The 11,951-nt window shown below is 42.7% G+C and overlaps 1 protein-coding gene across 1 annotated transcript in view; it reads left to right on the top strand.

Moving 5' to 3' along the window:
- The first annotated feature begins 888 nt into the window (after positions 1 to 888).
- The window catches only part of LOC117531443 (urotensin-2 receptor), a 99,197-nt gene continuing 88,134 nt past the window's right edge, over positions 889 to 11,951 (top strand). Inside the window, exons 1-3 of the mRNA XM_034194551.1 lie at positions 889 to 1,043; positions 2,808 to 3,523; positions 6,106 to 6,469. Of these exons, the coding sequence (XP_034050442.1) occupies positions 2,810 to 3,523; positions 6,106 to 6,468 (1,077 nt within the window). The 5' untranslated portion in view covers positions 889 to 1,043; positions 2,808 to 2,809 and the 3' untranslated portion in view covers position 6,469. The remainder of the gene's footprint in view (positions 1,044 to 2,807; positions 3,524 to 6,105; positions 6,470 to 11,951) is intronic.

Below are 11,951 nucleotides of genomic sequence, written 5' to 3'. Positions count from 1 at the left end.
CTCTTCTCTTTTTTTTCTTTTCTTCCTCTCCCCCCCCTCTCGCTCTCCCTCTCTCTCTCCCCTCTCTCTCTCTCTCTCTGTGCCTCACCAGCTGCACGCTCCCGTCTCTCTCTCTCTCTCTCCCCTCTCTCTTCTGTCTCTCTTTCTCTGCCTCTCTCTCTCTCTCCTCTTCTCCACTCTCTGTGCTCACCAGCTGCCGCTCCTCGTCTCTCTCTCTCTCTCTCTCCCCCCCCCTCTCTCTCTCCTCCCTCTCTCTCTCCTCTGTCCCCTCTCTCTCTCTCTCTCTCTCTCTCTCTCTCTCTCTCTCTCTCTCCCCTCTCTCTGTCTCCCCTCTCTCTCTCTCTCTCTCTCTCTGTGCCTCACCAGCTGCACGCTCCCGTCTCTCTCTCTCTCTCTCTCTCTCTCTCCCCTCTCTCTCTCTCTCTCTCTCTCTCTCTCTCTCTGTGCCTCACCAGCTGCACGCTCCCGTCTCTCTCTCTCTCTCTCTCTCTCTCTCTCTCTCTCTCTCTCTCTCTCTCTCTCTCTCTCTCTCTCTGTGCCTCACCAGCTGCACGCTCCCGTCTCTCTCTCTCTCTCTCTCTCTCTGTGCCTCACCAGCTGCACGCTCCTGTCTCTCTCACCTCTCACACACACACTTGAGGTGGAACTGCAGCAGCAGCAGGAAGATGTGATTGTGTTTTCTTGTCACCTTTTCATTGCTGATCTTTTGTCCTCCTTCATCCTCCTGTAGACCTGTGGTTGATGTCACGGCTGCCATCTGGCGTTTGGGCTCCACATGGCTGCTCTGAGCACAAAGGGAACTGTGAAGGGAACTTTTTAATCTGCCCGGTATTTAACGGAGAAACACCACCAGTGGCTTTTTTTTTTTTTTGTCTTTTTCTGTGGATGACTCATTTATTCTCTCGGGACTTGCACCTTTTTTGTATCTTGCACTTCACAGACGCTCCACAGAATCTGATAGGAGTGTGAAATATTTGCAGTAAGTGTCAAGTTTGAGAGTGACAGCATGGCTGATGGAACTGCATCTGAGTTTTGAACCAGAGGTAAGACCTCTGCTGGCGCGCACAGAGAGACGTCAGCCTTCTTATCAGCGTGCACAGAGATCTACGAGCTGCCACTAAAATCTTATTAACTGCTGGACGAGCAAAAAGCTCAGAATACTGACACTGGAATTGGAATTAGAGCAGCTAAAGGTTCCATTAATTACTATGTTGCTGTTTTTGGTTTGTTTAATCCGGGGTCCTAAATCAAACATTCATATGACATCAGAGTCATCTGCTTTACCTCCATCAGGATCTGGTCTCACATTTAAAATCTGGATTAAGACATCACGTTTAGTCTTTCTGACCTTTGATGATTCCTCAAAGAATTTTGCACTGCAGAAATGCACAGTCAGATTTAAGGCCAAAACTTTAGAAATATCTTCTAGTAATTGCTTGCATCTGTGCATCTGTTTGTCATGTGGAGGTTTCCAGACTAACTCTCAGTGGTCACTGAGCTGATCTGCTGGAAACTTGGCATGTGGGTTCAGCTGGGGGCTTACCTCATTATTGTCACAATTAGTCCGCAACCTTGAAAGTTACTGGGGACAGAAAAATACACACCTTTTCCTTATGGAACCCATCTCAGGACCCAGAAGGGCTTTCTTTCACCACAACGTTAAATCTAGGTTTGCATCGTTCTAATAAAATCCTCCTCTGTACCACTTCATCAGGAAGCTGGATAACTGCTGATACAAACTGCAAAACTTGCACTGTGCACAACGATGTTTAACTCTGATGGAGTGAATATACGCACGCAACGTTTAACTCTGATGGAGTGAATATACGCACGCTACGTTTAACTCTGATGGAGTGAATATACTCACATGACGTTTAACTCTGATGGAGTGAATATACGCACGCGACGTTTAACTCTGATGGAGTGAATATACGCACGCTACGTTTAACTCTGATGGAGTGAATATACTCACGCGACGTTTAACTCTGATGGAGTGAATATACGCACGCGACGTTTAACTCTGATGGAGTGAATATACTCACGCGACGTTTAACTCTGATGGAGTGAATATACGCACGCTACGTTTAACTCTGATGGAGTGAATATACTCACGCGACGTTTAACTCTGATGGAGTGAATATACGCACGCGACGTTTAACTCTGATGGAGTGAATATACGCACGCTACGTTTAACTCTGATGGAGTGAATATACTCACGCGACGTTTAACTCTGATGGAGTGAATATACTCACGCGACGTTTAACTCTGATGGAGTGAATATACGCACGCGACGTTTAACTCTGATGGAGTGAATATACGCACGCGACGTTTAACTCTGATGGAGTGAATATACTCACGCGACGTTTAACTCTGATGGAGTGAATATACGCACGCGATGTTTAACTCTGATGGAGTGAATATACGCACGCGATGTTTAACTCTGATGGAGTGAATATACGCACGCGACGTTTAACTCTGATGGAGTGAATATACGCACGCGACGTTTAACTCTGATGGAGTGAATATACGCACGCGACGTTTAACTCTGATGGAGTGAATGCAGCAAAATGATTAAACTTTCATGGTACCGTGAAAGGAACTTCAAAATGATTCAAATGATAAAACTTGAATCATTTTGATGCAACCTGACGTTAGTCGAATGTACGACGTAAACCATAAATAGCAGTTAGCAGCTAATTTCTGGAAAATAAAACACACCACTAAATTTTCTTAGATGTTCTTTCACTATTAAATGTTCGAGAACCAAAGCTGGAGATCATTTAATATTTCTCCTCTCATCCTTCCAGAGATGACCACGGTGTCCACGGAGCTGGTAGGAGGAGTCCTGACTGAAAGGCCCAATGCCACCGACCCGCCTGTGATCTCGCCCGATGACACAGCCGCCACATTTACCATCGGCACCATCCTGTCCATCATGTGCCTCATCGGAGTCTCAGGGAACATCTACACTCTGGTGGTCATGTGCCATTCCATGAAAACCGCCGCCTCAATGTACATCTACATCATCAGCCTGGCTCTGGCAGACCTGCTGTATCTCCTCACCATCCCCTTCGTCGTCTGCACACACTTCCTGAAGGGATGGTACTTTGGCGATGCAGGGTGTCGGATTCTCATCAGCATGGACTTCCTGACCATGCATGCTAGCATCTTCACACTGACAGTCATGAGCACGGAGCGATATTTTGCTGTGCTCAAGCCGCTCGACACCGTCAAGCGGTCTAAAAGTTACCGGAAGGCCATCGCCCTGCTGGTGTGGGCCGCTTCTCTCATCCTGACGCTGCCGATGATCGTCAGCATCCAGCTAATGCTCGTGGGCAAAAAGTCCATGTGCCATTCCACATTGTCGCCGCTCTCCTACAAGGTTTACATCAGCTTCCTGTTTTGCACAAGCATCGTGGCTCCAGGCCTGATCATTGGCTATCTCTACATCCAGCTCGCACGCACTTACTGGGTTTCACAGACGAAGACCTTCAAGCAGTCCAACAAACTTCCCAATCAAAAGGTTGGTACAACATTTTAACATGGGCTTCCATAGCAATTCATTCCCTTTTTGGAGCCAGTTTCAAGCAGCTACTCAAGTTACTGCTGGAGTTTTTTTTTTTTTTTTCTTCCATTTCTGGGTAGGCTTCATTTTTGAAGGACAGAGGTCAGGGCTTGGTGTACATGACAAATGTCTACATAATGTCACACCTTGGGACTGATGCCCCGATACACTGCTAGTTATTTATTCATTCATTCATTCATTCATTCATCTTCTACCGCTTAGTCCAATTAAGGGTCGCGGGGGGCTGGAGCCTATCCCAGCAGTCCTAGAGTGCGAGGCGGGGTACACCCAGGACAGGACGCCAGTCTGTCGCAGGGCCACAAACAGACAAACAAACACACCCACACACACCTACTGACAATTTAAAGATTCCACTCCACCTAACCTGCATGTCTTTGGATGTGGGAGGAAACCGGAGCACCCGGAGGAAACCCACACAAACACAGGGAGAACATGCAAACTCCACACAGAAAGGCCATGGGAATTGAACCCACGACCTTCTTGCTGTGAGGCAACAGTGGTAACCACTAATCCACCGTGCTGCCCCTTAGTAATTTATATTTCACAAAATCCAAATCAACTTGGATCCCAAATGGCATCAATAATTTATACATGAAAGCCATTAAAACTGCACAAACAAACTCCTTATTTCTTTTGTCTTTTCAATATATTTTCATTTGAAAGTGTTGCATTTTGCCACATGTAGTTATACAGTATAGCACCACCATCTGAGATTTTAATGTTTTTAGGGAGGGGCAGATTTGTGTTTACATTCTCATAACAATAGATTCATTTGTGTGCTGAACACGTGAAGCAAGAGTCACTTTTACCCTTTGAAACGGGGACAGCAGCCTTGAAGATGACGTTACTGGACGAGGTCTCTTGGCACTGCGGCGTTCACACCTGCACGTAGGGGCCGGCAGGCACCCGCAGCACTGGCAAAGGATTTACTGCATAAAGAATATAACGGTACGGTGCAAAGTGCATCATAGTTTCACTGAAACATTGTGTCAGAGCGATGTGTCAATTCAAGATGCTGAATTTGTTATATGGCTGAAATGCTGCAGATTCCCTTTTCTCTAATCCATCATGTCTGTGTGTTTGTGGAGCGTCTCACAGACCTGCACACGTGGGTACATCTGCCATTGGTACCTGACAATGCACAGCCTGATACTGCTTCATAAATTGACGTTTTGTGGATGAGAGTGGGTTATTTTTGGTGTCCAAAGTACCACAGACTGTTATGTCTAATGATGGCAGCACTGTGTTAAGAGCAGCATCATTAAAAAAATAAATAAATAAAAAATAGAATATAAGTGGTCCAACACATTAAAGAAACAATTGCACACAACAAAAATGTTGAACCTCGGATAATATTTGCTGCAGAACACTGCAACATCATTTGGCAAAGCTGATACTTGGTGAAATTAGACATATTCTTGAAGGGATAAATCTATCACTGTTTCCCCAAACCACTCTTGGACCTAATGTATGGATTTTGTGCTCAGGTTGCAGCTGCTGGTGCAGAGCTGCATGCTGCATTACGCTGTGTGCAGCAAACACATATGAATGTATTGTTATGGGCACACAGCACCTGATGCAGTGGTCACAGACGGTGCACAAACTGAATGTTGTAGAATGTCCTCTGCACTTCAAAGATCCTCTGTCACAGCTGGTTGTGTTTAAACAAGAGTTTGAAAAAGTTGCCGTAATGGTTATGAAAGACTTTAATTCTAACCACATCAACTGTGGCTGACTTTCCAGTATTAGCAAGAAGACAGAGAACAGGTTATTTGTTGTTTCTATGCTTAATAATGGTTTAAAAAAGAGAGAAAGACCCTTAAAGGTTCCAAAGTGTCATGTTAAAGACCTACAATTTTCAATGAACATTTTCTCCTCTGGATTAGCTGCTAACAAGTGCTCAGTGTAGCACATGTGCACACCACAGCATGCTCTGTTACTTGCAGAAGCTCAAGCAAAGCTGCCCAGACCTCCCAATCCACACAAACCTCCCCCAGCTCCTCCCGGGGGAATCCCGAGGTGTTCCCAAGCCAGCCGAGAGACGTAGTCCCTCCAGCGTGTCCTGGGTCTTCCCCGAGACCTCCTCCAGATGGGACGTGCCCGGAACACCTGTCCAGCGAGGCGTCCAGGGGGCATCTGGAAAAGATGCCCGAGTCACCTCAGCTGGCTCCTATTTTTATTTATTTCTTTTGTTTAGTGCGTATTTGTGATAAAACTCAACATAAAGAGTTATAATTATTACTAATAACAAACACGATTTTTTTGGTATTGAAGAGTTTATGCTGCAGGACCTCTCAAACTAGTAAAAAAAAAAAACAGTGACAGAAAATACGATACTCTACAGTCCACCCTTAAATAAGACCATCTTTAATTGGAACAGGGTCAACTCAATTCTTTGACGACTATAACTCATTGAAATGATTGAACTTTGATCTATGTGTTCGTTGAAATAAGGTTTCTTCATTGTTACTAACTAAACGTGTGTGTGTGTGTGTGTGTGTGGTCTACCTGCTCCGAAGGTGCTGTACCTGATCTTCACCATTGTACTTCTTTTCTGGGCTTGCTTCCTGCCCTTCTGGATCTGGCAGCTGCTGGGTCAGTTCCATCCCTTGCTGTTGCTGTCCAACAAAGCCAAGCGCAACATTAACTACCTGACGACGTGCCTGACGTACTCCAACAGCTGCATCAACCCCTTCCTCTACACGCTCCTCACCAAGAACTACAAGGAGTACCTGAGGAAGCACAAGCGGTCCTGGTCAGCTGGAAACTACTTCAAGAGGAGGGGGCGCTCATCCCACAGGTCGCTGTCAGCCAGCAGTCAGCACTGCACGGAGAGTTTCATGCTCACGGCCTCTCTGCGCGCACAGAACAGCAGTTTGTGAGGTAGGACCACATTTACCTTCAGCTTACCGACATGAGCAAATGTTCACAAAAGGGAAAAACCAACACAAGAATTTGAAAGATGTTCCTTTAAGTACTGAAGAGCAATCAATAATCACTATAATAAACACATGTTGTGAAACGCAAGATTCAGTAAAAAAGCTTTTGTAAACATTAGAAATGCATCATTTTTGGGACACAGAGCTTAATCTCCCAGTATTAATCTGTAAAAATTTAAATTTTGAGAGTTTTATGGTTCTTGAGTTGAGATTTTAATTTAATTTTAATTAGCTTATAATGCGCCAAATCACAGCAAATAGCGATATACATAAAACAAGTCAACATAAAATTGAATATACAGAAGTTTGATGTAGTGTAGCAGATAAGTGAATATTTACTGAGGGATCCTTCAAATCGTGATGCAAGCACCAAATTTGGCACACATACTCCTTAGACATTACTCTTTTAAAAATGCCGGGTACCCACGTGAACTTTCAATAGGCGGCCAAGAAGGGGTCAATTGAAGTATTACACAGGGGTCAAAATGTAAAAATGCTCCAATCATATTGAAAGTATTCCATATTATTTGTCTGATCATAAAGATTCCAAAAATGTATAGTTTGGACTATCTGTGAATGAATGGTCTGGAGTTATGAGGTAAAAACAGCAAGAACAGTGACAAAGGTCAGTTTCAATTTGTACAGGGGTCAAAAGTTAAAGTTGCTCCAATTTTGGTAAAAAGTGATGCAAATTATTAGTTTGGTGAATACGGTTTTAAAAAGGAATAGTTTGCATCGTGTATCATGCTTAGTTATCATGTTACAGGGTAGCATATTGTTTAACCTTTACTTTGCAAACCAAGCATGCAACACAGTCAAAACTATTCCATTTATTAATCCTATTAGCTCAACCAGTAAATTGCACCACTTTTTACCAAAATTGGAGCAACTTTAACTTTTGACCCCTGTACAAACTGAAATTGACCTTTCTCAGTGTTCTTGCTGTTTTTACCCCATAACTCCAGGACATTCATTCACAGATAGTCCAAACTATACCTTTTTGGAATCTTTATGATCAGACAAATAATATGGAATGCCTTTCAATATGATTGGAGCATTTTTAAATTTTGACCCCTGTGTAATACTTCAATTCAATTCCCCTCATTACCCCATCCCCGTAGAGACGGTGCCTGCTCCCAGACCACCAACAACCAGTAAAAATCTATTTAAGCATAAAAATTCAAAAAGAAAAAATAATATAGCACCTTCAACTGCACCACAGACTAAAACAGTTAAATGTGGTCTATTAAACATTAGGTCTCTCTCTTCTAAGTCCCTGTTAGTAAATGATATAATAATTGATCAACATATTGATTTATTCTGCCTTACAGAAACCTGGTTACAGCAGGATGAATATGTTAGTTTAAATGAGTCAACACCCCTGAGTCACACTAACTGTCAGAATGCTCGTAGCACGGGCCGAGGCGGAGGATTAGCAGCAATCTTCCATTCCAGCTTATTAATTAATCAAAAACCCAGACAGAGCTTTAATTCATTTGAAAGCTTGACTCTTAGTCTTGTCCATCCAAATTGGAAGTCCCAAAAACCAGTTTTATTTGTTGTTATCTATCGTCCACCTGGTCGTTACTGTGAGTTTCTCTGTGAATTTTCAGACCTTTTGTCTGACTTAGTGCTTAGCTCAGATAAGATAATTATAGTGGGCGATTTTAACATCCACACAGATGCTGAGAATGACAGCCTCAACACTGCATTTAATCTATTATTAGACTCAATTGGCTTTGCTCAAAAAGTAAATGAGTCCACCCACCACTTTAATCATATCTTAGATCTTGTTCTGACGTATGGTATGGAAATAGAAGACTTAACAGTATTCCCTGAAAACCCCCTTCTGTCTGATCATTTCTTAATAACATTTACATTTACTCTGATGGACTACCCAGCAGTGGGGAATAAGTTTCATTACAGTAGAAGTCTTTCAGAAAGCACTGTAACTAGGTTTAAGGATATGATTCCTTCTTTATGTTCTCTAATGCCATATACCAACACAGGGCAGAGTAGCTACCTAAACTCTGTGAGTGAGATAGATTATCTCATCAATAGTTTTATATCCTCATTGAGGACAACTTTGGATGCTGTAGCTCCTCTGAAAAAGAGAGCCTTAAATCAGAAGTGCCTGACTCCGTGGTATAACTCACAAACTCGCAGCTTAAAGCAGATAACCCGTAAGTTGGAGAGGAAATGGCGTCTCACTAATTTAGAAGATCTTCACTTAGCCTGGAAAAAGAGTCTGTTGCTCTATAAAAAAGCCCTCCGTAAAGCTAGGACATCTTACTACTCATCACTAATTGAAGAAAATAAGAACAACCCCAGGTTTCTTTTCAGCACTGTAGCCAGGCTGACAAAGAGTCAGAGCTCTATTGAGCCGAGTATTCCTTTAACTTTAACTAGTAATGACTTCATGACGTTCTTTGCTAATAAAATTTTAACTATTAGAGAAAAAATTACTCATAACCATCCCAAAGACATATTGTTCTCTTTGGCTGCTTTCAGTGATGCCGGTATTTGGTTAGACTCTTTCTCTCCGATTGTTCTGTCTGAGTTATTTTCATTAGTTACTTTCTCCAAACCATCAACATGTCTATTAGACCCCATTCCTACCAGGCTGCCCAAGGAAGCCCTACCATTAATTAATGCTTCGATCTTAAATATGATCAATCTGTCTTTATTAGTTGGCTATGTACCACAGGCTTTTAAGGTGGCAGTAATTAAACCATTACTTAAAAAGCCATCACTTGACCCAGCTATCTTAGCTAATTATAGGCCAATCTCCAACCTTCCTTTTCTCTCAAAAATTCTTGAAAGGGTAGTTGTAAAACAGCTAACTGATCATCTGCAGAGGAATGGTCTATTTGAAGAGTTTCAGTCAGGGTTGAGAATTCATCATAGTACAGAAACAGCATTAGTGAAGGTTACAAATGATCTTCTTATGGCCTCAGACAGTGGACTCATCTCTGTGCTTGTTCTGTTAAACCTCAGTGCTGCTTTTGATACTGTTGACCATAAAATTTTATTACAGAGATTAGAGCATGCCATAGGTATTAAAGGCACTGCACTGCGGTGGTTTGAATCATATTTATCTAATAGATTAGAATTTGTTCATGTAAATGGGGAATCTTCTTCACAGACTAAGGTTAATTATGGAGTTCCACAAGGTTCTGTGCTAGGACCAATTTTATTCACTTTATACATGCTTCCCTTAGGCAGTATTATTAGACAGCATTGCTTAAATTTTCATTGTTACGCAGATGATACCCAGCTTTATCTATCCATGAAGCCAGAGGACACACACTAATTAGCTAAACTGCAGGATTGTCTTACAGACATAAAGACATGGATGACCTCTAATTTCCTGCTTTTAAACTCAGATAAAACTGAAGTTATTGTACTTGGCCCCACAAATCTTAGAAACATGGTGTCTAACCAGATCCTTACTCTGGATGGCATTACCCTGACCTCTAGTAATACTGTGAGAAATCTTGGAGTCATTTTGGATCAGGATATGTCATTCAATGCGCATATTAAACAAATATGTAGGACTACTTTTTTGCATTTACGCAATATCTCTAAAATTAGAAAGGTCTTGTCTCAGAGTGATGCTGAAAAAGTAATTGATGCATTTATTTCCTCTAGGCTGGACTATTGTAATTCATTATTATCAGGTTGTCCTAAAAGTTCACTAAAAAGCCTTCAGTTAATTCAAAATGCTGCAGCTAGAGTACTGACGGGGACTAGAAGGAGAGAGTATATCTCACCCATATTGGCCTCTCTTCATTGGCTTCCTGTTAATTCTAGAATAGAATTTAAAATTCTTCTTCTTACTTATAAGGTTTTGATTAATCAGGTCCCATCTTATCTTAGGGACCTCATAGTACCATATCACCCCAATAGAGCGCTTTGCTCTCAGCCTGCAGGCTTACTTGTAGTTCCTAGGGTTTGTAAGAGTAGAATGGGAGGCAGAGCCTTCAGCTTTCAGGCTCCTCTCCTGTGGAACCAGCTCCCAATTCAGTTCAGGGAGACGGACACCCTCTCTACTTTTAAGATTAGGCTTAAAACATTCCTTTTTGCTAAAGCTTATAGTTAGGGCTGGATCAGGTGACCCTGAACCATCCCTTAGTTATGCTGCTATAGACGTAGACTGCTGGGAGGTTCCCATGATGCACTGTTTCTTTCTCTTTTTGCTCTGTATGCACCACTCTGCATTTAATCATTAGTGATTGATCTCTGCTCCCCTCCACAGCATGTCTTTTTCCTGATTCTCTCACTCAGCCCCAACCAGTCCCAGCAGAAGACTGCCCCTCTCTGAGCCTGGTTCTGCTGGAGGTTTCTTCCTGTTAAAAGGGAGTTTTTCCTTCCCACTGTCGCCAAGTGCTCATGACCATAGGTGAGAGCAGGAATGTAGAATGACCAGTAGACTGAGAGCTTCGTCTTTTGGCTCAGCTCCCCTTTTATCACAACAGTACAGTAGAGCGAATGCAACACTGCTCCTGCTGCACCGATTCTCCAGCCAATCTCATGCTTCATCATCCCCTCACTCATGAACAAGACCCCGAGGTACCTGAACTCCTTCACTTGGGGCAAGACCTCATTCCCTACCCACAGTAGACAATCCATCAGTTTCCTGCTGAGAACCATGGGCTCAGATTTAGAGGTGCTGATCCTCATCCCAACTGCTTCACACTCGGCTGTGAACTGATCCAGTGAGTGTTGGAGGTCACAGGCAGATGAAGCAAACAGGACCACATCATCTGCAAAAAGCAGTGATGAGACCATGAGCCCTGTTGAGGCAGTTATCCAAGGTCCATATTGAGTGAACCTTGATGGAGCTGTTTTATTGATCCTTTATTGCATTCCTTTGGGATTTGGTTGGGTTTGAAAGCGAAACGTGAACGTGGGTCTCGCAAAATGTAACCCTAACCATAAGTGTGAATTTAATCACCATGTGGTGTATGGGCTTGACTGAGGAGCCAACGGTGTGAAGCGACCATCTGTGGGATTATGACTTATCACTTTCATTGCACCACGGGGCTTCATGCTGCGTAAATTGTGTGCGGCTGCGTGTCAGTGCGCAACGAAAATTTTTAAATGTTCAAAACTTCTGGCACGTATTAATTTCGTGAACTAGTTGTTAACATTGCGCAACCTATTTGAAAACACTGTGTGGCATTGTCATTGCGCGCAGCGCATCTGAACTTGAGACTGAGATTATGACCAAGTGATACATCTATAATAAACATAACTTTACAGTTACATTATCTAACTCATGAGAAGGTTTTATTAATCCATATAATCCAAACAATATATTATAAATAATTACCTATGAGACAAGATTCCAAATGTGTTCTCCACCACACAACGCACACAAGACAACCTGTAAATGCAGATAATTTCTCTTTGATTCTGGGAAT

This window comes from Thalassophryne amazonica, chromosome 18 (genome assembly GCF_902500255.1).
Source record: "Thalassophryne amazonica chromosome 18, fThaAma1.1, whole genome shotgun sequence".
In the NCBI taxonomy this organism is placed as follows: domain Eukaryota; kingdom Metazoa; phylum Chordata; class Actinopteri; order Batrachoidiformes; family Batrachoididae; genus Thalassophryne; species Thalassophryne amazonica.
This window is presented reverse-complemented; position numbering and strand designations above follow the sequence as displayed.